Source organism: Heloderma suspectum, chromosome 2, assembly GCF_057233095.1.
Source record: "Heloderma suspectum isolate Gila_16-S chromosome 2, 16-S_ref, whole genome shotgun sequence".
Taxonomy (NCBI): Eukaryota; Metazoa; Chordata; class Lepidosauria; order Squamata; family Helodermatidae; genus Heloderma; species Heloderma suspectum.
The window spans coordinates 172913106-172940030 of NC_139459.1; the positions used below are offsets into that span (position 1 = coordinate 172913106).

The 26925-nt window shown below is 45.8% G+C and overlaps 1 protein-coding gene across 1 annotated transcript in view; it reads left to right on the forward strand.

Moving 5' to 3' along the window:
* Nucleotides 1-26925, forward strand: part of WNK3 (WNK lysine deficient protein kinase 3) — a 125162-nt gene that overhangs the window by 58498 nt on the left and 39739 nt on the right. The window contains exons 7-11 of the mRNA XM_084836117.1: nt 3481-3769; nt 10186-10379; nt 14789-17482; nt 21295-21353; nt 25150-25297. Coding sequence (XP_084692243.1) covers nt 3481-3769; nt 10186-10379; nt 14789-17482; nt 21295-21353; nt 25150-25297 — 3384 coding nt within the window. The remainder of the gene's footprint in view (nt 1-3480; nt 3770-10185; nt 10380-14788; nt 17483-21294; nt 21354-25149; nt 25298-26925) is intronic.

Here is a 26925-nt window from a genome sequence, read left to right on the forward strand (position 1 = left end):
CTCATCATGTGCTGCCAAGTGCCTGGGAAAAGAGATAGGTCTTAACCTGGTGCTGAAATGATAATAATGTTGGCGCCAGGCAGACCTCATCACAGAGCTTGTTCCACAGATGGGGGGCCACCACTGAGAAGGCCCGCTCCCTCATTGCTGCCTTCCGAGCTTCCCTTGGAGGAGGCACTCAGAGGAACCTTAGACGCTGAACGTAGTGTATGGGTAGGTTCATTTTGGGAGAGGCATGCTGTCAGGTATTGCAGTCCCAAGCTGTGTAGGGCTTTATAGGTTAAAACCAGCACCTTGAACTGAGCTTGGAAGCATATAGGCAGCCAGTGCAAGCAGGTCAGGGTTGGTCTTATATGTTCGGACCTTCTGGTCCCCGTTATCAATCTGGCCACTGCATTTTGCATGAGCTGTAGCTTATGAACCATCTTCAAAGGCAGCCCCACGTAGAGCACATTGCAGTAATCTAACTTGGAGGTTATCAGAGCATAGACAACATAAGCCAGGTTATCCCTGTCCAGATGGGGGCATAGCTGGGCCACCAACCGAAGTTGGTAGAAGGCACTCTGTGCCACTGAGGCTACTTGAGCCTCAAGTGACAAAGATGGCTCCAGGAGGACCCCCAAGCTATAGACCTGCTCCTTCGGGGGGAGTGCAACCCCATCCAGAACAGGTTGAACACTCTCCATCTAGTCAGCAGAACCACCCACCAACAGCATCTCAGTCTTGTCTGGATTGAGCTTCAGTTTATTAGCCCTCATCCAGTCCCTTGTCGCAGCAGGCACTGATTCAGCACATCCACAGCCTCACCTGAAGAAGATGAAAAGGAGAAATAGAGCTGCGTGTCATCAGCATACTGATGAGAACACACTCCAAAGCTCCAGACCGCACTCAATGGTTTCATGTAGATGTTGAACAGCATGGGGGACAAAACTGACCCTGTGGAACCCCATATTGGAGAATCTACGGGGCCGAGCAGAGTTCCCCAAGCACCACCTTCTGGAGCCGACTCTCCAAGTAGGAGTGAAACCACTGCAATGCAGTGCCTCCCACTCCCAGCTCAGAGAGCCATTCCAGAAGGATACCATGGTCGATGGTATCGACAGCTGCCGAGAGATCAAGGAGAATCAACAGGGTCAACCCCCCCGCATCTCTCTCCCGACGTAGGTCATCATACAGGACTACCAAGGCTGTTTCTGTGCCAAAACCTGGCCTGAACCCCGATTGAAATGGATTCATCATCTCAATTATTTGAAAACATAACTCTGTGACCTGATTTGCACATAACACTAACTCATGGTTTATTTAACCCATTGGTTGTTGAATTCTGCGTGGTTGTGATGTGTGAATCCATCCACACAAATAAACCATGGTTTGTTAACCACAAACAACCCAGAAAGAGAACCCATGGTTTGTTGTTGGGTTGTGAACTCTGTGTCATTTAAATCATGGTTTGTCATTACATGTGAACCAAGAACTGTGGGTTGTTCATAGGTTGTTTTGCCAGGCTACAGAGGTGGCAGACAAGAATGATTTAAAAACCCAGCCACTCTGCATGTCTGCACTACAATGTCACAAAGGCATTTGAGATACAGGGAGGGAACAGGTGAAGGAAGAGGGAAACAAATAACCCAGGGATCGTGAAAACAAACCATAGTTTGTTTGATAGTCTGTCAGACAGGTTAGAACAACAAGCCATGGGTTAACCCATGACTTAGTGTTATGTGTGACTTATGTGTGAACTTAGTGTTATGTGTGAACCAGGTATGCCCCAAAGGTGAAACTCTCTCATGAGTACTTCAGTATGCAGCAAGAACTACTTGCTACTTTGACAAATGTTTTCATGATAATCCCCTTTTCTGGAGTAGGATTGACAGTGTCTGTCTGTCTAGTACATTAATAGGGTTTATCTTGTTCTGTCGCACAACTTCTACAATAATTATTACACTATCAAAAACACATCCAAAGCGGGAAAAGTTAACTTTTTTTTGAGGGGTGGGGGTGAATTTTAGTTAAGACTAATGTAAAGCCCGTGTCGCCATGGAGATTAGTGGGCCAAGAACGATTAGATGAACATATGTTTGGCCATTTCCCTTGTGACTGGAACAACTTTCAGTGAGCATTTCCTTCTTTTTCTCCCATTTCCTCTCTCCCTCATCAGCTTCCCTTCAACGAGCACCCCAATAATATGTCTTCTTCCCACTATGTTAAAGCAAGCCTCCCCCTGCCATAGCAAATAGGGTCTTCCAACCCACCTCCCTCCTTTTCATTCACCCATACAATTAGCCTTCCTCTGTCCAATAAGAACCCCCTCCCAGTACGTGAAAGCATAGACAGACCCACCTGTCCTCTGTTGCAGAGAAAGGGGGTGTTCCAAGCCTCCACCCAAGAAGCCCCGTCCCCACCTTTACGAGGGCCTGAAAAACAAAAAGTAAGATGGGGGGGGGGAGAGAAGAAAAAATACTGCCTTTCTCTCACTTGCCCTGAGCCAGAGCCATCCAGTATGGCGCCCGTCTTGCACCCGCCCACTCCCCCCATCTCCCTTTCTCACATGTATACACAAATACAAAGCCCCCACCTGCGCACAGGGCATCACAGGAGGAGCAACACCAGCCCATCCCTCCTCACTCACTGATTTGTCCCATTCGAAACAATACAATCCAAGGGGGAAGCGTGGCTGTTGCCCCTAGCAACTGCCCTGAGGCCTAGCAGCCTCCCATGAAGCCTGCACGTGATGCAAAACAAATAAAAACAAACCCAACAGAAACAAAAAAGGAAAGTGGGAGGATGCAGGTAATGGACATCAAAAACACATAGTCAGATCAGGCGCTGTTTGGCATGTTCTTTTTAAAAATATCATTTAGCATTTCTTTAAGTTTTGGGTTGAAAACATGTGATGTCAGATCAGGCGCTGTTTGGAGCAGAGCAGATAAACCGGCACTGAACCGTACAGCAATAGGAGACTGGCATGGAGCAAGTAAACATACTATTTTGCTATTAAAGCTCAAGCCTTGAACTTTTTCGAAGTTTCAGAATTGTCTGCACATCTACACTGCTCACGCTTCAGTTTCCAAAAACATTATAGCAAAATCAGTCTGGTATATCTCTAGTAATAAGCATTACACTAACGTATTCTTATACTGATGCTTGTATTAGAATAGCCACATAAGTATCTAATATAGATATTTATACTAGAAGAGCCTGTATTGATCCAACCAATGTATTTGATCTTAACTTAATAACCTATAACCAAATCGTAGCAGCATTTAAATCTGAGGATCTATCTCTTGCTATTTGTTTGCCTGGCACTCTGGATAATGGGTCCAAGATTGATTTGGTACATGGTCAGTGCAAAACTCATTGCAATGGGACCCTGGCTTAGAGTGATGTTCAAATACAGAATAACATAATTAAACACTGATAGATACTTTTTAGGAAGAGTAGAGTGATATTTAACTGATCTGTATTTTCTTTGATGTCTAGGTTAAGTCAGGATTCTTCCATGAAAGCGACTCCAAAGCTGTAGCTAAATCCATTCGGGATCGTGTTGCCCTGATCAAGAAGACACGGGAAAGGAGACAGGTGGGCTACCTGGAGGAAAGGAGGGACTCTCAAAGCAAGCTGCCAAGTGGGTTACCATTACTCCAGTCACAAGGCTCATCTTTCAGCGCTCCTTCCCAGCAGAGCAAGACTGAATGTGAGGAAACAGAGGTTGATCAACATGTCCGACAGCAGATCCTTCAACAAATGCAGCACAGCTCCTCCCTCACTGGTAATGAGCAACCAAAGACAGTTTGTCTTCCTAAATCCTGTGCTGAACTACAGGATGAATCTGAGTGTCATTTTGTTCTGCCAAATGCCTTGCCTTGAAGCATTTATTGAGCTCCTGGGTCAGTTATTTGCTGGTTTATTGGAGGCTAATTAGCATGTAAACTGTGACTTATTTCTGTGGTTGTTGCTCTGAGTTTAAATTGTTAGCTAATACTATATACACTGTGGGTTGCTGGAGCTCATGTTAATCCTCCTCCCTGGAATACATTAGTCTGTGTTACAGTTCTCTGAGTTTATATGAGCTTATTACAGCAGCTGTAGCTGAATAGATCTGGTCAGAATGGTTTAGAACCACTCTACCTCGTTGGCAAGGAGGGACCTATTTTTACAGACTTGGGTGTGGTTCCATGTTTCTTTTATCTGAGGACTAACCAAGGAGAGGAGAAAGGAACTGTTTAACCCTTTCTTTCTCAGCCATTTGACTGCTCAGAATTGCTGCCCTCTTCAGCTGCTTTCTCCCAAGGAGATAAGATACAAGGTTCTGTATTTTTTTTATCATTCAGGGGAAAAAACAGCTTGGGGTGATTTTGAGCCTCCTCTTACTCCTCCTCCTCTCCCCTGCTGGTCCTTCACTTAACCTGAAGCCACCGACATGCACCCGCTTTACCTCATAAATAAGAGCCTAGGGCAGGGACACATAGAACTGCACCTGATGTGTATTTCCCGCAATAGCTAGAGTGGCCCACTTGGAGTAGTGGAACTAGAAGAGTCGTTTTATTGTTCTTCCATGGCTCCACTGGCTAGGTAGAGCCACAAGTCGAGTAACTGAGGAAAGAGGTGTGAAATCCTTTTTCAAGGGGTTAAAATGTGAGATTCCAATTTCAAGTACCAATGCAGTTATTATAGAATCATGCATCTGTTCTGTTGGAAATAAGACTTGGGGTTAAATCTAATAACACACTGGTGAAAGTCCACTAGTGAAATTGGACTTTGTCCCTCTCTCCTCCCCACTGCAGCCCTCTTTCCCACCTGAAACTCTGCTCCAGAGGGTTTCTAGCCCTCCAGAGCAGTTTTTGAGGAAACATGGGGGGAGGGGGGAAGAATTGCCTCCCTCCCAGTTCTCCTGACAGAAGCAGCTCTGTCAGCGGAGTGACACCATTGGATCCAACCCTGAATTTGGTATTCTGCTTCCCCAGACCATTTGATTAGCATAGCAATGTGATATTGCTTGATTACTTTGCAATTAGCTCTGTTTTCAAAATACAGATGCAGTTCTTCCAATAAGGCAGGAATGGGGAACATGTGGCTTTCCAAATGTTGTTGGACTGCAGCTCCCATGATCTCTCACCATTGGCTGTGCTGGCTAGGGCTGGTGGGAACTGCAGTCCAACAACATCTGGAGGGCCACGTGTTCCCCACCAGTGCAGTAAGGAAAAGAGCTAGCCATTACAAAGAGTACATCAGTTCTTAAAACCAGACATAGTGATGTGTTGGTGTCACTGGCAGAGCTGAACTGAATTCAGTGAGAAACCCTTTGTTCTTCTTCGTGGTCTCTATGCAGCAAATATATGGGCTCTGCGCCTGTGTGGAGCTTTGATTTGTGAAGCTCTATAGCTGAGGAATTTTGACAGGACCCCCCCCCCCCGCCATCCTAGCGTGCATGTCCCTAGCAGGTTCCCGTTTATTCCCTTGGTTCTCTTTTGATCGCCATTGCCTGTGCCTCACAGGGAGCTTCTCTCATTGTTCGCGGTTTTTAAACAGCGTCTTTTTTGATGAAAAGCTGAGTGTTTTTCCTTCTTTTCTCTCTTCTATCAAATATTTCTGTCTGCTTCCTTGTTGTTTTAATTTCTTTTGTTTTTGCGACCTTTGCAATTGTCCTCACAGGCGTATGGGCCTCAGGGTCCCCTTTTGAAAGTGCGGGGCAAAACTGCTGCCCTCAGACTGGCACTCTCTCTGCCTGTTCTGCCTTGGTGAAGGGCACATCATTGAGGCCTGTCCTCATCGCAAAGCCTTCTTGAAGCAAGTAAGAAGAAACAGGTCAGTTTGGCTAAAAGCCACACTTTGGAAAACAGCAGTGGAATCTGTAGAGGAGCCAAAAGATATAGCAAACCTGCCAGTCTTGCCCTCACACAACCCGCCTGCCATGTAGGAGCCTGCTCCAGTGTTGGGGTCATCATCCTCTCAGCATTGTACTCTGCCGAATACACAAGATCCCCCCATTCCAGGCTGATCTTTGGTGCTTACACTGTCAAAAAGACTAACAAAAAAGGCAAAAGTCTCAAAGCAGGCTAGTCTGTCTTCTTCACATTCAAAAAAGAAGAAGAAAAAGACTTCTAAAATAGTCACATTATTTTGCTCAGGATGGAGCATCAGGACCCTCAGGTCTTTCTGACTCTGTGCAAGTGTCTTGTAACCAAGATCAGTCCATACAGGCTGTGTCAGACAGCACTCCGGCTTGAGATGAAGAACTGATGGTCCTGCTCATTTCAGTACACACCTCTCGGGATTGACAGCAACCACTGCTACCGGCTGTGTCTCCCACTGCTCCGCCAACGTCTACTAGTCGGATGCAATCGCCTGTACGGACAGCCTTACCCACTGCTCCGCCAGTGTTATTTTCATCCATTCTGACGGTGAATCCTAAGCAGGAGGGGGAGCCCATCCCAGTAACATCTATGTCGGAAGGCGAGATCCGGGACCCATCTCTGATGGAACCGATCCCTCGACCACCTCATCGTTACAAGTTGGAAAGCCAAGGTCCAGGCTGTAATCGCCGCCCATGTTCACAGGATTCGGTGTGGTCATGTGCCTCCACTACAAGAGGCCACGCCCCTAGTTTTTATGAGCGAAGCCAATACTGGGAATGGTCTAGGTCACCACTCTCGGTATGGGACAGCCATTCAGCATGGGATGTGCGGTTTCAGGAGACCCCAGGATTAGGTTGACTATTGTAATGAGCCATGAAGCCAATATCACCCTCGCCATCCTGATCTTCCCTATTGAGGAGAAAGTCAGTACTGTTGACATCCATCGGCTACGGTGTTGAAACCTCCAGACCAACCAGTCGTTCCTTGCTCTTTGGCACTGTTTGTGCCACCTATTCAGCAGCCACCACCAGTTCAGCAGCAAAACATTCAGCCTGCCTTATTGTCTGCCCAGCCACAGACGACTCAGCAACATAATGTTTTGCCTATTTTACTACAGCCACAGGCTGTTCAGTTACAGGCCGCTTTACCTGTTAACCAGCCACTATCTGCACTACCCTTTCGTGCACAAACTGATACTCAGTCACTCCCTATGGAAATAAGGGAGATGCGCCTACCATGTCAGTCCCTTCAGGGGAGTCTCCAGTGTCTGGAACGGAAGGTTACCAGTCAGATACTATGTCTCAATCTTACTGCCCTCTCTCCATCTCCTCACCAGACACAGTCGTTGGCTCCAATGAAGCCATATCTCTGTTGGAGGATCTGAGACAATTTTCCAACCAGATTCTCAGAGTTACACAGGCTTTGGGCCTAGAGACTCAGTAGGTAGCTTCCACAATGCAAGACCCCGCTTTCGATTTGGTAAATGCAGAGTCTTTCAGACCAGTAGCCATTCCTCTACTCCCGGCATTAGAGGAAACCATCAAACAATCATGGAAAGCGCCCTCCAGTATGCCACCAATATCTAAGTGCTTGGAGAGTATGTACCATCTGCAAGAGGCCAATACTGACTACCTCTTCACCCAGCCTCAAATTCGGTGGTTGTTGAAGCTGCACAGGGTAAGGACGGCAGGGCTCACTCCTCTCCAGCTGACAAGGAGGGCAGATGCCTGGACTTACTCGGGAGGAGGGTATATTCCTCCGCAGCAATGGGCCTTAAAATATTGAACAACCAGGCAGCAATGTCAGGGTACCAGCTACTGCTATGGGACAAAGTGGGCCATCTTCTTGAGCATCTTCCAGATGACAAGAAGGAGTTGGGTTGCCTCTTCCAATCGGAGGCTTTGAAGCTGTCCAGGCAGCAAATAAATATATCGTGCTACCAAGTTGATTGCGACTCATAGGTGCTAGTGGGATCTGTAGTCCTACGTCCCCATGCCTGGTTGAAGTCATCTGGTCTCCCAGAGGAAACCAGAAACTGTATTGAGAACTTACCCTTCGATCGGCAAGGCTTGTTCAGCACAAAAACTGATGATGCTCTCGATTTGGTACAGAAGGCCTGTGCCATGGCACATTGTATGGGTTTTATGTCACAGCAACTTCACAGGCAATAGCGTTGGTTTCACTCATCTGCCACTTGGTACCAACCTCATCAGCCAGCTACATCACACAACATCAACAACAACAGTCACGGGCAGGGCAGTCGGGGAAATCATTCCCAACTTCAAAATTCTGCAGTTATCGCAGGAAACCTAACAGCAGAAGTAAACGCCTTTGACTCGCTTCCTGCCATCCTTCCTTGCCTTGTGGCCCGAACGCCCATTTTTGGAGCATGCCTCTCTGCTTACCATGCAGCTTGGCACAACATCACATTGGACTCCTGGGTCCTTGAAATAGTCTGGAGGAGCTATCGGATCGAATTTGATACCCTCCTCTGAGTACCATCCTGGTGACTGCTTGGTCCTCCATACCGAAGTCCAGACCCTCCCTGAGAAGAGGGCAATCAAGCTTGACCGTTGAACTCAACTTCAGGATGGTTTCTGCTCAAGGTACTTCATGGTACTGAAGAAGGATGGAGGGCTTCAGCCGATCATGAACCTTTGACAGCTGAACCTGTTCATCTCGCCTAGGAAGTTCCGCACGGTTTCTCTGGCATCTGTCCTGCCTCTCCTTTCTCGAGGACAATGGTTTGCCTCTATCAACCTCAAAGACACTTATTTTCACATCACCATAGAGGAAACACACCAACGTTACCTCTGCTTTGCCATCAGTACTCACACCTACCAGTTCTGGGTGCTACCCTTCAGTCTCACCAACGCCCTGAGGGTATTCACCAAGTGCATGGCAGTGGTCTGCTCCAACCTGCGACTGCAAGGCATAGAGGTCTATCCATCCATAGATGATTGGCTTTTTGTGACGTCAACAAAAGATTAGTTTCTTTGGTCGATAGAAGTGACCTACAATCTCCTTCAGGAGCTTGGACGCTATATCAATGTGGAGAAATCACATCTTGTACCAACACAGTGGATCCAATTTATAGGGACATTATTGAACTCCCAACTGGGCCACGCCTTCTTACCTGACAACAGGGTAAAGGCACTGACCTCCTTGGTGTTAGAACTGCAAATAAGCAGATCTACCATGGCATTCAAAGGCCAACGCCTCCTGGGTTTCATGGCTGCGACAACGGCTGTCATTCGCTTTGCTCGATTGTGTATGAGACAGCTCCAAAACTGGCTCATATGCAACTTCGATACCGATTGGGATGCCTGTCTAACCAGACCCTGTTTGCTCCCGGATGTCAGGGACTCTCTCTGATGGTGGTCGGTACTGAGCAATCTAACCAAGAGCATGTCGCTGCTTCAGCCCTCCCCATCCAGGATTGTGACTACAGATGTGTCGCTCTCAGAATGGGGAGCCGCTGTCTGGGTCTCATAGTCCATGGACAATGGGCAGCCAGCGAACCCACATAGACATCAACCTTCTGGAGTTAAGAGCAGTGGACAAAGTGCTTAGTGCATTCGAACTGGACCTGGTGGACAGACTGGTCCAGGTCACTTTGGACAACATGACTGTTGTCACATATTTGAAGAAGCAGGGGAGTAGCAGATCTCTCCTATTCATTGCTCACCCTTATGCTCCAGATCTTCGACTGGTGCGTAGCCCATTGAATTGGACTTGTGGAGATACATGTGGCTGGTGTCGAAAATGTCCTCGGCCGATCAGCTCAGCACCTGCTTTGCATGCAAAAGGTCCCGGGTTCAATTCCTGGCATTTCCATTTCGGGCTGGGAAAGACTTCTGTCTGAAAATTTGGAAAGATGTTGCCACTCAGAGTAAACCAGGGATGAGCAACTTGTGGCCCTCCAGATGTTTTGGCCTACAATACCCATTAGCCCTAGCTAGCATAGCCAATAGGGAGGAATCATGAGAGGTGTAGGCCAAAACATTTGGCGGGCCAGAAGCTGCCCACCCCTGGTGTAGGCAGTACTGAACTAGATGGACCAATGGTCTGACTTGATATAAGGCAGCTTCTGATGTTCCACAAGAAAGTGGCCAGGAAACTCTTCCTTGCCCTCGCCTAGAAAGCAGCCTTGAAATTTTTTTCTGGAATAAGTTTTGATCCTAGTAGATGGTGTGTTTCTTGACAGCCCAGGTTATTCTGTATATATCCAAGTGTTTGTCTGCATGTGGCAGTGGTGGGGAGAAGGAGTGGAACTGCTTTTGGCTTCTTCTGATAGAGCTAATATTCTGTCTTTTCCTTCCTTGTCCAGCTGACAGCTTATCTGAGAAAGGGACAGGGTCAGTTATACTGTCAGATGCCTCCAGCCAACATAGCCTGGCCTTCTCCTCAGAACAGATGAGAGGTACCCAGCAAGCCCCCAACCTCTCACAAGCTGAAAACAGTGTTCAGGGGCACATCTACTCTTCTCAGCAGCTTTTGGGGCATTACCAGTCCATGGCAGGGGTAAGAAAGAGGTCTCTCATTTTCTTAAACATCTTCCCTGATAATCCAGCTACACTGTGGTAGTTAAGAGTCTTTATTGCACAGATACTTGTATGGAGTTTCAGCATAGATAGTTGCCATTGTGTTGATCCCAGAGAAGAATAAAAAAAGATGGGTAAGGTGCTATCTTTTATTCAGCTAAGCTGTGTTAATACAAGAGAGGGGTGCAGAATCTCTTTCAGCCTAAGGGCCAAATTCCATTTGGGAAAAGCTCTCATGGGCCACATTCCAGTGGTGGGCGGGACTGAAGGCAAAGGGTAGGGCCCAAAATACCAGCATATTGTAGCTTAACGCTCTTACTGCCAGTAACAAAGCCTTAGGAGAGGCACTTCAACCTTTTACATTGGGGAAAAAACTGCACAAAAGCTGGGAAGCCAATAATCAGTGGTTGGGAGAAAGGGTGGGACCAGAGGTAATGGACATAGCTTTTGAAGGACCCCCAGAGAACCAGATTGGGACCCCCAGGTAAATGGGTTGAGCCCCTGGGCCTGAGGTTCTGCACCCCGGGTGTAGGAGCTTGTCAGCTTGTGGGTAACACAGAAGTCTTCAACAGTTGTCAGAAATCCTGAGTTTAACAGAATTTAAGTCAAAGAACATAAATCAAATGTACTTGCATGGATTTTTCACATGTTCTTACTTACTCCCACGTCCGCAAAAGCTGGTCATTAAAAATATAATTGCTATACCTATTTTGTATTTTTATGACAAGTTATAAGTTGTATTTTCTATTATTTGATATGGTCAAATGAGTCATCAAAAGCAAACAATAAAATAAAAATGATTTGCTGTGGTCAGATTTTTAGAAAATGTAATAGTTGGTTCAAGCAAGGAAAGATAACCTTTAAAATGTTTGGCTCTCACAGACTTAAAATTAGTATAGGAGAAGAAATATTTCAAAAATATAATCTGCTTTGTAGTGGTGGTACACCACTAGAACCTGTTCTGACTTTTAAAATCTTAGTTGAAGACCAGTTTTAGGGGGTTTAATGGGGAGTTTAAACTTCCTGATTGCAGTTTGTTTCAGCTAGGTGTTTGTGAGCATGCAGTCTGGAAGTGAATGGAAGCAGAAGAGCTGTAGGTCATGGATATAATTTGACCTTTCTTCAGCATATTTTAAACAAGGAGCAGTGTTGCCAGCATTTGGTCGGGTTTGGAGAACAAGCAGATGGGCTACTGTGCGGCAAGTTAGTGTAATGGACAGCTTTTCCAAAGAATGAATTGGCAATGACCAATGACTCCGGTCAAAGCTTATCTGCAACAGGGATGTCTAGGATGTCTTCCTCAGTCTTGAACTGCATATGCCACAACTTATACAACCCTTACATTTGACCTGAAAACTGGGCAGGGGGTGGGTGGGGTGGGCAGATAGTGGCGATGGAGTCCTAACTCAGTGATTCCTTGAAAGGTTGGTTGGTGTGTGTGTCAGGGAGAGAGGGAAAGAGGGAAAAAGAGAGAAAACACACCCACCAAAGGTTTTCTGGATCTTTATGGTGGACAAATGTTACTGGTAGGGTCTTTTGATAACACATTTGAGAAGCTCTAGTTATTAAACCTCTCTCAATCTACTTGTGTGAACATATGAATATAGTTAATGAGGGACAGAAAATGGAAGAGACACATTCTTAATCAGAGTTTACATTCTGGCTATTTGAGTTACAGATGCAGACAATTCAGAAACAAAAACATTCTATGGCCCAGTTCTCATGTTACAACCCAGGTTTTTTTTTAAAAAATAAAAATCCTGGGTTGTTGAGCATGAAGCAGCATGCCAGCATGTTGCCTTATTCACAAGAACCTACTGCTTGCTTGCTTGCTTGCTTGCTTGCTTGCTTATTTATTTATTTATTTACAAAAATTGTGAGTTGTCATGGGATTTGAACTGGGCCTTTGTCTTTAAAAGCTGGCTAACTTTGAACTGTAGTATTCTGAGGATAAAACTTGTGTCTAAGGCCACTTTAAGAGCTAATGATTTGAGAGAGAATTTGAACTCAGATCTCACCAGTTGTAGTCCAGCATCACCTGCTGGACCACACTGGTTCTTAATAACCTCAGACTTGATACAAAATCTACAAGGCTCTTTACCAATCATTGGATTGGCCTTTTCATGGTTATCTTTATGGAAGGTGTAACAGATGGATCAAAGCCCTTCCATCCATTTTACATTAATGCTATAACAGTGTTTTGTGAGCATACCTTTGGTTAGCCAATCTCTGCTATGGAGAATGTGTCTCAGGAAGATGTCTCATTCTCTCCAGAGAATATGTCACAGGAGGCTGCAAACAGGGCAGATGAGACCAGGGGAGCTGAAGTGTAGACAACCACTTCGTTTTTATAAGAACAGTCTATTAATTATTCTTTATGCAGGTCCAGGTGCAGCAGCAGCCAGCGAACGTGGCCCACCCCAATGTTTTACCACTAATCCAGAGTCAGCCTTCAGCTTTGCCTACCCACAGCTTGGCACCTCCTGCAGCTCCCCAAGCCCATGTCTCCCCTGTTGCAGTTCAGCAGTTCACACCAAGGATGGTTAGTACCTTCAGTGATTATCTGTCTTTTCAAACAATCACTCAAAGTGTCCAGAAGCCCATTTTAGCCATTGAGCAATACCCTCACAAGTGGCTTCATATGACAATAGCAGGCAATCATGACCATAGGTAAAGTGGGGGGAGAACTCAGCTGATGTTCTTGTTCTTTTTTTTATATAAGATGCATGCTGCCAAACAGATGTTGCATGCGGACTGGGGGTGTGAATTGCTGTCTCCAGAATATAGCGGCATATAACATTAGCTTGAAGGTCACTTTTCCACTCCAAAGGATTCTCAGGAGAGAGCAAATTGCAGTGACAAAGTGGTATGGGAGAGGGGATGCTTAACCCTTCTCTCAGTTGTCCCTTTTCTGCTGAAACTATTCCCCCAAGTTGCTTCCCTTTCCATCCACCACCCCCCCCCCCCCGGTCCCAGAGCCATCTTTCTGAGGTAAACATGGGTGTGAAGCACTGACAAGGGGAGGCAGGGGAACAGTTGTGGAGCTGGAGATTCAGGAGAAAAGTGCTAGGCAGGGGAAGGTGAGTTAAACACACACACACGCCAGCTGCATCTGTGTTGCAAATTTCCCTCTCCTGAGAACAGTTTGCAGTGGAAAAGAAGATATAGACCTAACATTACACATCACTGTGTTGTAATGTGCAGTTTGGTCTTAAATGCATGACAAAACTATACCATCAGAGTCCTGTGGATGCTTTTTCTTAAAAATAAAAGCAGACAGTTTTAAACATGCTGCTTTGAAAGCGTGAGTAATGTCACATAAAGTTGGTCCTCGGAACTTTTATTGCTCAGGATTAGTGTCTAATGCTGAAGGAGATTGCAATGAAACTGCCAGGCCTAGCTAATAGATTGGGCTGGAAGCACGTCAGCATAGTTGGTCATGAGAAGACTCATATGCTGGTGTATAATCTTAGGGGTTGAGGTAAGGATATGAATAACATCACTGAGTACCTGGGAAGGATACTTGGATTTAAAGGGAAGCTGCAGAAAGCCGTTCAACTCTGACTGCTTTTATTCAGATGTCCCTGGATCCTGTGGTTTGTGTTTCCCTTGTGGTATTCATAGCTGGAAAGGGCAGAGGGGTATAGAAATTTAACCCCCTGGTTCCTTCATCAAGTCATATAACTGCCCATTAAGGATCAAAGTCTGGTTTACATGCAAATGCATGCAGCTATATAGGCCAACAGGCCTTTTACTTAGACAACTATGTTTCTGGAGGGTGCCGTTGGTAGTGGAGAAGTGGCTAGGGGAGAGGAGGCATTCAACTCTTTCCTTGCCTGCCTTTTCTCTCCTCCAAATTGTCCCCTTCCCAGCAGTTCTTCCTGCCACAAGTTTAAACCCCAAAGGATGTGAAATGGGCTGGGCTTCTGGAATGCAGCTGTTGCTGTTGGCTCCCTGCAAAATGTACCCCCAAATGAAACTGACTTTCACAAAAATAGTTCTTCCTTGGGCACCCTAAATGTAGAAAACCAACCTATCAGCCCAGCCTTTTATTCTGCTTTGAGCACATCCAAGAGAAATACTAGTTGTCCAGCTACTGAAGCACTGCTGAAATCACATTGAAGTGCTAGTGACTCTTAGCTACTCTACATATAACTTGTATTTTTACAAGTCTTTATTTTAGAGCTTTGAATGTGTGTTGCCAAGGTGATGGAATTTTACAGGCTGCTGTTTAATAACTTATGCAACACCCCCTGAATGCTCTCTGTGTAACAGTGATGGTATTCTCAGGGTTATTCTTCTGGTGCTGGTGGTGAGGTTCTGTAGAATAAGATCTCGGTGCAAAGATGAGCAGTTTAACCTCCTTAAAAAAAATTTTTTTTTCACCAGGGTCCAGATGCACAGTACAGTGCAGAGGGGCAGCCATTAGATGGATCCATCATGGGTGTCCCTCAGCAGATCTTGACAGTCACGTCCCCGCAGAATATACCTGCTCCGCAGATGGTGAACAAGCACCTGTCAGCTAACATACAGTTGGCCTCTGCTGCTAGGATTGGTAATCAGGCTTCAGCTGCTGCAGGACCCGTGGAATTGGAGCATCCTTCTGCTAGCTTTGTGCCTTCCAGTCATTCATCTGTGCTACAGGGGCAGCCTGCAGTTCAGTTTGTCAACAATATGCAAGGTTTAGCACAGGGCCTTGCTAATTCCTCAGCTGTCCAGCCAGCTTCGCAAGGAGTTGTGCCCACCGAGCAACCCCAGCAAGTTCCCCAGCAGGTGGCATCTATGCAACAAACGCAGCAAACGGCTCAGCAGATGGCATCTACTCAGCAGGCTCCCCAGCAAGGGTCCCCGCAGGTGGTAGCTACGCAGCAAGTTCCTCAACCGTTGGTGGCTATGCAGCAGCCTCAGCAAGTTCCCCAGCAGGTGGCACCCACGCAGCAGTCCCAGCAGGTGGGGTCCATGCAGCAGCCACAGCAGATTCCTCAGCAGGCTCCGCCACAGGTGGCGCCCATGCAGCAGGCTCAGCAGGTTGCGTCCATGCACCAGGCTCAGCAGGTGGCATCCATGCAGCAGGCTCAGCAGGTTTCCCCGCAGGTGGCGTCCATGCACCAGGCTCAGCAGGTGGCATCCATGCAGCAGATTCCGCAGCAGGCTCAGCAGGTTTCCCCGCAGGTGGCGTCCATGCACCAGGCTCAGCAGGTGGCATCCATGCAGCAGGCTCAGCAGGTTCCCCCTCAGGTGGCGTCCATGCAGCAGGCTCAGCAGGTTCCCCCGCAGGTGGCATCCATGCACCAGGCTCAGCAGGTTCCACAGCAGGTGGCGTCCATGCACCAAGCTCAGCAGGTTCCACAGCAGGTTTCCCAGCAGGTGCAGGCCCAGCAGGTGCCCCAGCAGGTGGCATCTGTGCAGCCACTGCAGCAGGTGCCCCAGCAAATGGCGTCTATACAGCAGCTACAGCAGGTAACCCAGCAAGTTCCCCAGCAGGTGGCATCCATGCAGCAGCCACAGCAGATGCCCCAGCAGGTGGCATCTGTTCAACAGCTTCAGCAGGCAGCAGTCATGCAGCAGTCTCAGCAAGTTCCACAACAACTGGGCTCCATTCAGCAATCTCCACAAGTTCCCCAGCAGATTAGCTCCTTCCAGCAACCTCAGCAGATGGGTCCCGTTCAGCAGCCCCAGCAGGTTGTGTCTGTACACCAGGTCTCTTCCATACCACAGGTGATGGCACCCACACAGCAGTGCCTGCAGTATCCAGGATTGCCCCTAGATACTTTGGCACAGCCTTCACTGCCCCAGCGAGAGCAGCAGGCTATTCAGATGCACCAATCCACAGATCAGCATCCTCGTATAATGCAACAGATGTTATTTCACCTGCCTCTGCAGCAGCAGAAACAGCATGTTCTCCATGCTAGCTCCATAGAGCAGTTACCAGCTGTGACACAGCAAGACATGGAAAAGCAGCAGCCGGCTGAGCTCTCAGGTTCAACTCCAGAACAAGTGGCATACCCCCTGCAAACACAGTACCAACTGCAAGGCCAAGAGCAGTTAGTATATCCAGCACAGCCCCCACACCAGCTACCAGCTTCAGAGCAGCTGACACACCAAGTACAGCCAACAAACCAGCTGCAGGGCCTAGAGCAAGCTGCATGTCAGATGCATGTCACTTACACAGCGCAGGGCTCAGATCAACCTCCCTGCCCAGAGCGACTGGTTTATGCAGCTCCTGGGGTCTATTCAGGACAGCCCTTGGACCAACCAACATATCCAATGCAGCCTTTTTACCAAGGGCAGGCAGCATACATAACCCAGTCACCACCATATCTTGCTCCACCTCCAGAGGTCCAGCAAGCTCACTTAGCAGTACAGGTCACAGATCAACCAAGCTTTGCCATGCACTCTCCTGAGCGATCATTATATATGATGAAGGATGGTGACACTGGCTGCATGGAACAGCCGATCTTCTCAACTCAACCAGTGGAGGTCCATGCTTACCCTTCTGAGCAGCACCAGCCTGAGCCACCAACGTATCGGATACAGCAAGATTCTGGCATAGGGCAGCTGCAGCCTCCTAACATGGTACACAGGACTGCCGAAGGACAACAGCCAGGACTGCAGGCCTCTTTTGTCCCATCTCAGTCGTCATTTATACCACAAATGCAGCCCCAGCCTCCTTACCAGGAGTTAAGCCAGCATCTTATTCCTCAGCCACTCAAAGCCACAATCCCCCAGTCTGTCCCAAACAAGTTACAAACTCTGTCTTCTGTGCCAGAACAGCCAGAACAAGCATATGCAACGCAACAGCCCTCAGAACTGTCAGGGCTCCTGCACAGTGCTAGTCTCCTCCAGCAGTCTCAAGCATTTCAGCCAGCTGACAATAACCAACCGTTTGCCCTTCCACCAGCACAGCCAGCATATGTTCAGCAACAGCCGATGTGTCAGACATCAGTGTTATCGGCAGAGTCAGTTGTCCCAAAGCAGGTTTCTTCTAAGAGCTCTGTGGCAGCACCTGTGAACCAGCAAACAGCACTTAGTGCAGTGACTCAGCCACACCAAGAGCATGTTCAAGGACAAGATACTCCACAGGTATGTTGTTCTAAAGAGTCTGTTTTCCAGCATCTTTCCCCTAAACACAGAAAGAGAGGCAAAACAATGGCTTGGTATTTCAACCCTAGGATTTGGGTTTGTTTGTTTTTTTACTTTAAAATTTCAGTGCATTAAATAACAGCCATAGGGAACCTGATCAGGATTGGGACCGCAGGAAATGAGGGTTAACCCTTCCTCCCTTGTGCCACAGTCCTGATAACCCTTCCAGTTTGCCCCAGAAGGAAAGCTGCCATGGGTACCAACCTATATAAAACTAATGCAAATGTGTGAAGGGAGAAAACAAATACCCAGAACCACAAAGTTATTTATTTAAAATATTTTTGATGCTCCTCTTCATCTTACAGTATCTGGGTGGTTTGCAAAATGTAATTATTATGTTTTAAAATCCCAATAAAGCCACAACAAACTACAACAGAAAGGTGGACGATACATAAAATACTCATAATGTCCTCTAAAATAGGCAATATAGATAATGTCCTCTGGCTCTCCAAACCCCACCTCCAGGTTAAAATTGCATTGTTCATTTAAACTTGTGTTTTATGTGTGGTTGCTGGTGTCCAAAGTAATCACATTTTGGGGCTTGCTGTTCTAGTAAGCTCTGAGTGGCATCACCCCTCCTGCTTCTTTCAACTGCCCTTTTTGCCATACAGGACTCTGGAGTTACAGATTGTTCTAAAACAGAAACTTCATGGATCATTGCTTCAGGATCACTGCATACGTACAGAAAACAACCGTGTTGTGGAATTTATTATCTATTAAGATAATTAATAAAGAATGTATAATTAAATAAGATAATTTGTATCCCACCTTTCCACTATAAAATAATGCTCAAGGGAGCTAAAAGCATCCCAAAAATTACAATTAAACTATTTAAAATCTCCAAACGAGATCGTATGGACAGCTAAAAGCCAAACATGCGTCCTGCAGGAGATAATTCCACAACTGGGATGGCCTCAGGAAGGGCCCTCTCGTGCATCCTGTCCAACTTAGCATTTACCCATGTTGGGACATAGAGAAGGACTTCTCCATCAGATCTTATGGTGCAGGCAGGGTGAGATGAGAAGAGGTAATCCTTTAGGTACCATGGACCTAAGCCGTTTAATAATTGGTGTAGCTGCCATAAAAGGGGGTTGATGTGGGACTCTATTCTGCTTGTGCAACCTCATAGATTTTGGACTATGAGGTTGAGATTTCCATAGCTTGGGTTCATTTATGTTGAACTGCGTCTAGCATGCTGTTGCCTGGGTTACATTTTCTTCAGTGCAAAAACTATTTTAAAGAGAAACTATTGTCCTTTTCAAGTGGTCCTCTGATCCTCTGATTAGGTCCTCTTATGGATCAGTAACTGGTTAAAGAACAGAAAGCAGAGAGTAGGAATAAATGGTAAATTCTCCAAATGGAGGGAAGTAAATAATGGGGCCCCACAGGGATCTGTATTACGACCAATGCTTTTCAACCTGTTCATAAATGATCTGGAATTAAGAGTGAGCAGTGAAGTGGCCAAGTTTGCCGATGGCACCACATTATTTAGGGTGGTTTAACCAAAAAGGGATTGTGAAGAGCTGTAAAAGGATCTCTCCAAACTGGGAGAATGGGCATCTAAATGACAAATGCGATTCAATGTAAGCAACTGTAAAGTGATGCACGTTGGGGCAAAAAATCCCAACTTTAATCCCAAGTATAACCTGATGGGATCTGAGCTAGCGGTGACCGACTAGGAAAGAGTTCTTGGGGTTGTGGTGGACAGCTCAATGAAGATGTCAGCCCAGTGTGCAGCTGCTGTAAAAAAGGCAAACTCCACATTAGGCATAATTAGAAAAGGAATTGTGAATAGAACTTCCAATATCATACTGCCCCTATACAAAGCTATGGTGCAACCACACTTGGAATACCATGTACAGTTCTGGTCACCACACCTAAAAAAACATATTGTAGAGCTGGAAAAAGTGCAGAAAAGGGCAACTAAAATGACCAAGGGGCTGGAGCATCTCTCCTATGAGAGAAGGTTACAACAGCTGGGATTGTTTAGCTTGGAAAAGGGAGGGTAAGGAGAGGCATGATGGAGGTCTACAACATTATGCATGGTGTGGAGAATGTGGATAGGGAGACATTTTTCTCCCTCTCTCAAAATACTAGAACCCGGGGTCATCCTGTGAAGCTGATTGGTGGAAGATTCAGGAGGTGATGGCCACCAGTTTGGATGGCTTTAAAAGGGGGCTGGACAGATTCCTGGAGGAAAAGGCTATCAATGGCTACTAGTCTTGATGGCTATGTGCTCCCTCCAGTACCGGAGGCAAATGAGCCTATGTACGCCAGTTGCTGGGGAACATGGGTGGGAGGGTGCTGTTGCACTCATGTCCTGCTTGTGGGTTTCTGGTTGACAGCTGGTTGGCCACTGTATGAACAGAATGCTGGACTAGATGGACCTTTGGTCTAATCCAGCATGGGTCTTCTTATGTTCTCATGTTCTTAGGATGCAGATTTTTTTAAAAAGTCCTACTGGCTCCCATTTTGCGATAAATTCTTGCTAATCAGATTTGAATGTTTCTAATCTGTTTTTACAAGTGGAATTGCAACAAAGAATTTAGATAAATTGGCAGGCATAGCCTTCCATGAGATGCATATGCAGGCAAGACTGAATTTGAACAATTGAAAAATTGTTATAATCAAATAGCCCTGTCCAAAAACAAAAGATAGCAACCCCAGCCCCTCCTTTCTTTGACTCCATGCCTCTGCAAAACTGATTTTCTTCCTGTTACCTCATAGTCACCCTGTGTTGTTCAGCCATCCTGGCGATCAACTAGAGTCCTTCACTGCCCAGCACTCTTGTTCCCCTCCCAACCCTGCCCCCTCCCTGTCGACTTAATAAAGCTTCTACTCTCCTATGTGAACAACCATACCCCCCACCCCTTTATTGGTTCCTTTTCCCTTAATGCCCTGTCTCTTTTTCTTAGGCCTCTGTCACCACAACCTGCTTCTGCCTGAGGCTTCTGTTTCTCTGTCCATTGCTGACTCTGCCCCCTTTCTTTGACTGCCTGGGCATCTTGGTCCCCTTCATTTAAATTGTCTCCTGAGATCTCTTCTCATTTATCCTACTTACCTTGAGAATGCAGCTCTTCCTGTCCTTAGGTTTAGCTCCAGATATACTGACCTCTCATTTCTTAGAGGAGACTGGCTGTGGGCATCCTATGCTGCCTGTTCCATTCTCTGAGCACTTTGAATATTAATAAGCTAGAAACATCATCACATTGCAAGGGCCAGGTCGGAGCACTCTCTGAATCGTGTTTCTGGCTGCCCATTCTATCCTCTCCCTGCTGCTATATATTTCCTGTTGGGTTTCCTGATTACAGTGATTATCTTCAGTTTGACAATTATGTACCTGAAGGCTTGAGAGCTCTAATAAAAATTCCACCTGGATCACAGATCAGATTCCCTCTCTGTTAGTGCCAGACCACAAAGAGGGATTTCTTGGTATCATCGTGCATTTATTTGTTTACCGATTTTCCACAACTTTGAGCCCAAAGTGGCTCACAACCTATCTAATAAATAGCAGTCATGTGTGATGCTGGATTTAAGTTTTACTTACCATCTTCAGTGTAAACTACTATGCTAGTTTATCTCTATGTCTTTAATTGTATTTAAAACCTTAGAGCCAGGTCCCGAGCACGCTGGTAAAGCATGATTTGTTCAGTTTTAAATACACAAATCAGTTACTGATTTTGCTCAATATCTCTGTGTCCAGGTGAGAATGGTAAATGCTGCATATCAATTTGCTCCCTCCCCTTTAACAGGTTTCCATCTCCGCATCAGAGCAACAGCCCACAGTCCAAAAGCAAGAATCTATTCAAGGGTGAGTCTGCTCTAGGATTAATTCATTCAGCTGGCAGAAGAAACAACTGCTTAGAGCATGATGGTTAAAGTAGGTGAACATCTTCATTCTCTGTACAGAGAAGAACAACTCAAGGCCTGCAAGGGGGAAAACTGTGTGTTCAGTCAGAAGAAGGCTGGAGGAAGAATAGTGGGATTACAGTTCTCAAAGTATGTGTAAAGAAAGATGGGGAGACCCCCATTATTCTTTACATACCAAGAACTTTAGTTAAATTTGGCAAAACAAGACTTAAATATTAAGAATTTCTAATCAAAACAGTAGCATATTAAAACAAATAATGTATAGAGTCTCGTCACTGGAATGGTTTAGGTTAGGGGGTTCCCAGGCATTGTCAGAGTGTGCTTTCTCAATGCCCAAGACATTTTGCTAACTGAAGTGGAGGCCAAATGGCACCTTGCCCGCTAGGTCAAGAATTAAAAAAAAGTATCTCTGCACTATTTTGACACTATTGCCTACCTTCGTCTACCCCATATCACTCCACCCCAGCTCTGCACATCAACCCACTGGGGTTACTATGCTTTGATTCAGCCATGTCCCTGCTTTAGCCAGCTGGTTTTTCAAAGTTTGGAGAATGTTACAAACTGCTTCTGGGATTGCCAGTATGTATTCTGCAATCTCCCCTTCATGGATCACTGCCTTGTTGTGGCGAAAGGGCTTGCATAACTCAGTGAAGCCATAAGCTATGCCGTGCAGTGCCACCCAAGACGGACAGGTCATGACTGTAGCCATGAAATTAAAAGATGCTTGCTCCTTGGGAGGAAAGCTATGGCAAACCTAGACAGCATAGTAAGAAGCAGAGACATCACCTTGCCGGCAAAAGTCCATATAATCAAAGCTATGGTTTTCCCAGTAGTAACGTATGACTGTGAGAGCTGGACTATAAGGAAGGCTGAGCGCCGAAGAATTGATGCTTTCGAACTGTGGTGCTGGAGAAGACTCTTAGGAGTCCCCTGGACTGCAAGGAGGTCAAATCAGTCAATCCTAAAGGAAATCAACCCTGAGTGCTCCTTGGAAGGACAGATACTGAAGCTGAAGCTCAAATATTTTGGCCACCTAATGCAAAGAGAAAACTCTCTGGAAAAGACCCTGATGCTGGGAAAGACTGAAGGCAAAAGGAGAAGGGGACGGCAGAGGATGAGATGGCTAGATAGCATCACCGATGCAATGAATATGAACTTGAGCACACTCCGGGAGAGAGTGCAGGACAGGAAGGCCTGGCGTGCTATGGTCCAGGGGGTCACGAAGAGTCGGACATGACTGAACGACTGAACAACAACAACAATTCTGCAATCTACAGTTAATGGCCAGGCTATGATTGAAGCCTGATGACTACGCTTAGGCAAACTGCAGGAAATGGCAGCAGAAGTGGGAATGCCCAGCAGTTGGCTGTAGAGTGCATCCTGCGTGATGGGCACCTGAGGCAAATGTACCAAGATGAAGGAAAAATTATGACAACAACAACACTAATACTTAACATTTATGAAACGCTTTTCTGAGTGTTCAAAGCACCTCACAGAGGACTTCACATGTTACCACAGTGGGTGTAGGAGCCAGTTCCTCATGGCTTTTCCCCTTCTCTTTTGATGCAGTAACATTTGCAAGCCTGCAGTTACTGGAGCAGGACCAATTGCATGGGCCCTTTTTCACTTGTTGATCGCAACATAAGTGGAGAATCTTTTTCAGCCCAGCAGAGTCATATTGACACACACTCCCACCCACCCCATTCCATGTATCCAGGATCATGCTAAGTGCTGAAAAGGAGGCTTCCCCATCCTCGTACAAAAATACAGCAAAATGCCCATGGAAGAGGAGAATCCTTTTTAGCACTCAGAACAGAAATGCAGGGACCATGGAGGAAGAGATTCCTCTCCTTCTTCAGGGATAGCACGTGTTTCTGTGCTGTGTATGCATGTGGGCAGGAAGCGTGTAGAAGTCTGGATGCATATGTGGAAGGGGGGAATGTATGGATGTTGCTTTAGTGCTGCCCACTGCTGGCACACAGCCCTTGGAGTGAAAAAGGTTCACCACCTGTGGTCTAAAGCCACTTCATGAATTTGTGGCTGCACTGAGATTTCCTGTCTCACAGAACGGTGGCTAAAAGTCTGTCTGTCTGCCTGTCTGTCTGTCTATCTATCTTAACTTTTATTTAAAACTTAAATCAGATTTTTTTAAACAACTAAAACTAAGTTTCTTTTAAATAATAGCTAGGTTAATATTAAATAATTTGAATATAAGCATGTTAGCCCAGTCTGTTTCTATGTAAGTGAAGAACCAATTTGATTATTCAAACATAGTCATTTCATTTTTACCTGATTAAAATAAACTGCTCTGGTCTCCCAGGAACTAGCAGACCTTATTTCAACCTACAAGTCATGAATATTTAATTTTGTTTGCTACTTTTTTTTTGTGAGGGTGAAGCTGGCCCAAGGCAGAGTAAAGCAGAAAGGAGCAATACTGGAAAGAAGGTGATAAGACAAAATTGTCCAGTGCACAGGTTCCTATATTCCAGTGATGGGCAACTTGTGGCCCTCCAGATGTTCTGGCCCACAACTCCCTTCAACCCGAGCCAGCATAGCCAATGGTGAGGGATGATGGGATTTGTAGGCTAAAACATCTAGAGGGCCACAAGTTGCCCACCCCTGAATATATTCCTATACTTAACTTCACGAACTGTAATGGCTGTTGATTATAAGGAAGATCCTATACAGGAACATTTTAAAGAAACTCTCTAAAAATAAAAAGTAAAACATGCAAAATACAAACAGATACAAATACTCCATTTAATTATAAATTAACTTGGTTTACTGGTCAGATTTGCACCACTGTTTAAGAAATATATGAAGATGTATCAGTGCGAAACTTGATTTAAGTCAGCTTTTTTTCCTTGCTGATTTAATTCATTATTTAAATCACCTTGACTTAAACCAGTCCACCACAGCTCACAGTTGTACTCTTACCCTCTGTGCTACACAAAGTCACAGTGCTTGCTCTTGTCCCAAGGCAGAGGTCAGCAACATTTTAAAAGGATCTGAAGTAGCAAAGTTTGTCAGCAGATTTCAAACAATTATTAGGGCAAGTTCAATTACGCATCTATCTAATTATTCCTGACTATCCCTTGTTAGGACCTACTGTGTCACTCAGGCTCTCTCTGAAGGACTGTTCACAGCAAGGGAAAAAGAGAGGCCTGGCTTAAATAGCTTAAAGTACGATGAGCATGATAAGGAATAATTTTAGGCTTTGGGAAGATGCAGCCCTGCATTGCTGAATGAGTTGTTCTGGGTGATTGTTTTCCGTTGCTGGAGAGAGAGACTGTAACTTTTCAGAGCATTGAAGGTGATATTGATAGAGACATTGTTCATTGCTTATGATGTGAATGGTCATCCCACTATTTCCTCTGGGAAACAAATTGTGCAGGTTTTTGTAGTGATTCAAAAACTTGCAGCAGTTTACTAAGCAGCAATGGTAGTGTGATGAAATAAATGAGTCTGTTGGCATGGGCAGTGATGGTTTGCTTAAAAACTAGTGTCTGTTTCCAGCCCTAGTCTGGTCCAGTTTGTGTGCTTTCAGATATTAAATGATTTGGCTGCTATAACCTAACATAAACCCTGCATTTTAAGCTAACTTTTATATGGAGAATAGAGTTTTACTTAAATTAATATGCAGCAACTACAGAGGGTAAGACTATTCTTCCACTTTCCCTAAGGAAAGTCTCTGTATGTTCCTCTTGAAGAATGCTCACCTTTTCCTGTCTTTTTAGACTAATTCCTGACCTAGCCACTTTGAAAGAAGGTGCCAATGGGTGTGACCTTCCAAGTGGAAATGGCAAACAAGACAAGAGCAAGCAGAGGAGGACCTCCTGTGCCCGACCAGAGAAGGGAACCAAGTTTCAGCTCACTGTGCTGCAGGTTTGTATGGTTCAGACTTGAAGCTAAGGTATATATAGATCCAGAATGGAATTCAGTGGCAGAACATCTGTCTGGAAAATCTTTGTTGCCTGGCTTGGACTTTAACAGAATCCACCAGAGAGGTTGTTTGCCTGGGCCTTAGTTTTACAATCCTGCTTGCTATTTACACATTAAGATTAGCACCTGGCAGTACTTAATTTAAGGTCAGAATAAATTATGTAACTTGCACTCCAGTCATTAATTTGTTTCTCCGGTTAAGGTATGTTAAGAAGTAACCCTTTGCCTCGATCAGTTCACAGTTAATATTTTAGTGTGTGTATGATTGTATATGCAGTCCAGGATGCATATACTAATTTCCCTCCACCCATGGAAGGCTTCTGTCAACAGAATGGTGAGGGGTGTGGTTTTCTGTGATTCCCCCTCCCCCTGCAGCCTCTGTGCCCCCCAAATCTGCTCCAGGGGGCCCCCCAACCCTCCAGAGTATATTGGGGGGCACAGGGTACTGGAGGGGGGAGAGGGAATCGCTGAGAATCTCAGCCATCCCCATTCTGCTGACAGAAGCCTTCAATTGGCAGAGATAAACTACCTGGATTCTGCCCTAGATTTGGAGAGCAATGCATTATGGGGAAACAGAATGGAAAACTGTTCTTCAAGGTTTGCTTTCAGCAGAAAAGTACCTTTGTGACCTTAATAACATCTGTTATAACATTTGTTGTGCTTGAAAGCAATCTTTGTGGACAGTATGTTGTGGGATGGATTTTGAAGGTATCTCTACATGAGCGATTTAATGCACACTCATGATTGGTCACTCATGGAGGTTTGCGGGTCATTTACATGACATCATCAACCTCCAGGGCATCTCCCACACATTTCCCCCTTTATCCCACTTTCAAAACGATCGGAGATAAGCTGGTAATAAAAGTTAATGACAGAATATTGGCAGTGTGTAATGCCACCATAGCACTATAAACTTGCTGAGGAAGGCCTTTCCTTGATTCAAGCCACGTGTCTGCCATGAAAATGCTTGAGCATATTCCTCGATTGCAGGCCAATCAGAGGGAGACAAGGGTAAAATGCCTTCCTGCAATGAAGGGAGACAGATCCGATCCCCCACCCCACGAAGCTCAGATTCAACGTCCTCTGTTGATTCAGCGCACCCCATTAAGTTCAGGGGCTTAATCCCAAGTAAGTGTGCTGAGGGTTGCAGACTTGCAGCACAATTTTACATCTACTCAGAAGTAAGTCATAGCTTTCCTGGGGGCTGCGAGGAAACAGTACAGCATAAGTTAAGCAACGAGAACAAGACACACACACCCCGCTCCTTTGCACACATGCCAGAGAGGCAGGGAGGTGCTTCCTCTATTCAAACCACGTGTCTGCTGTGTAAAGGAGCCCATCCTAATCCTTCAAATAAACCGAAAGCAGAAAGCCCCAGTAAAGAGTGGGGTTTTTTGCTTAATGTAGAAATGCCCTGAGACTTGCATAATGCGCTATTTAAAGTAATGTTTACACATATTACATTGGTTTGTGCATCTAGCATCACAGATGACAAATGACTTAACCGTTTTTGGCATGTCTAGTTAGCTTAAATTTGTTCTTGAAGCTTCATGAGATCAAAACGCATGGGT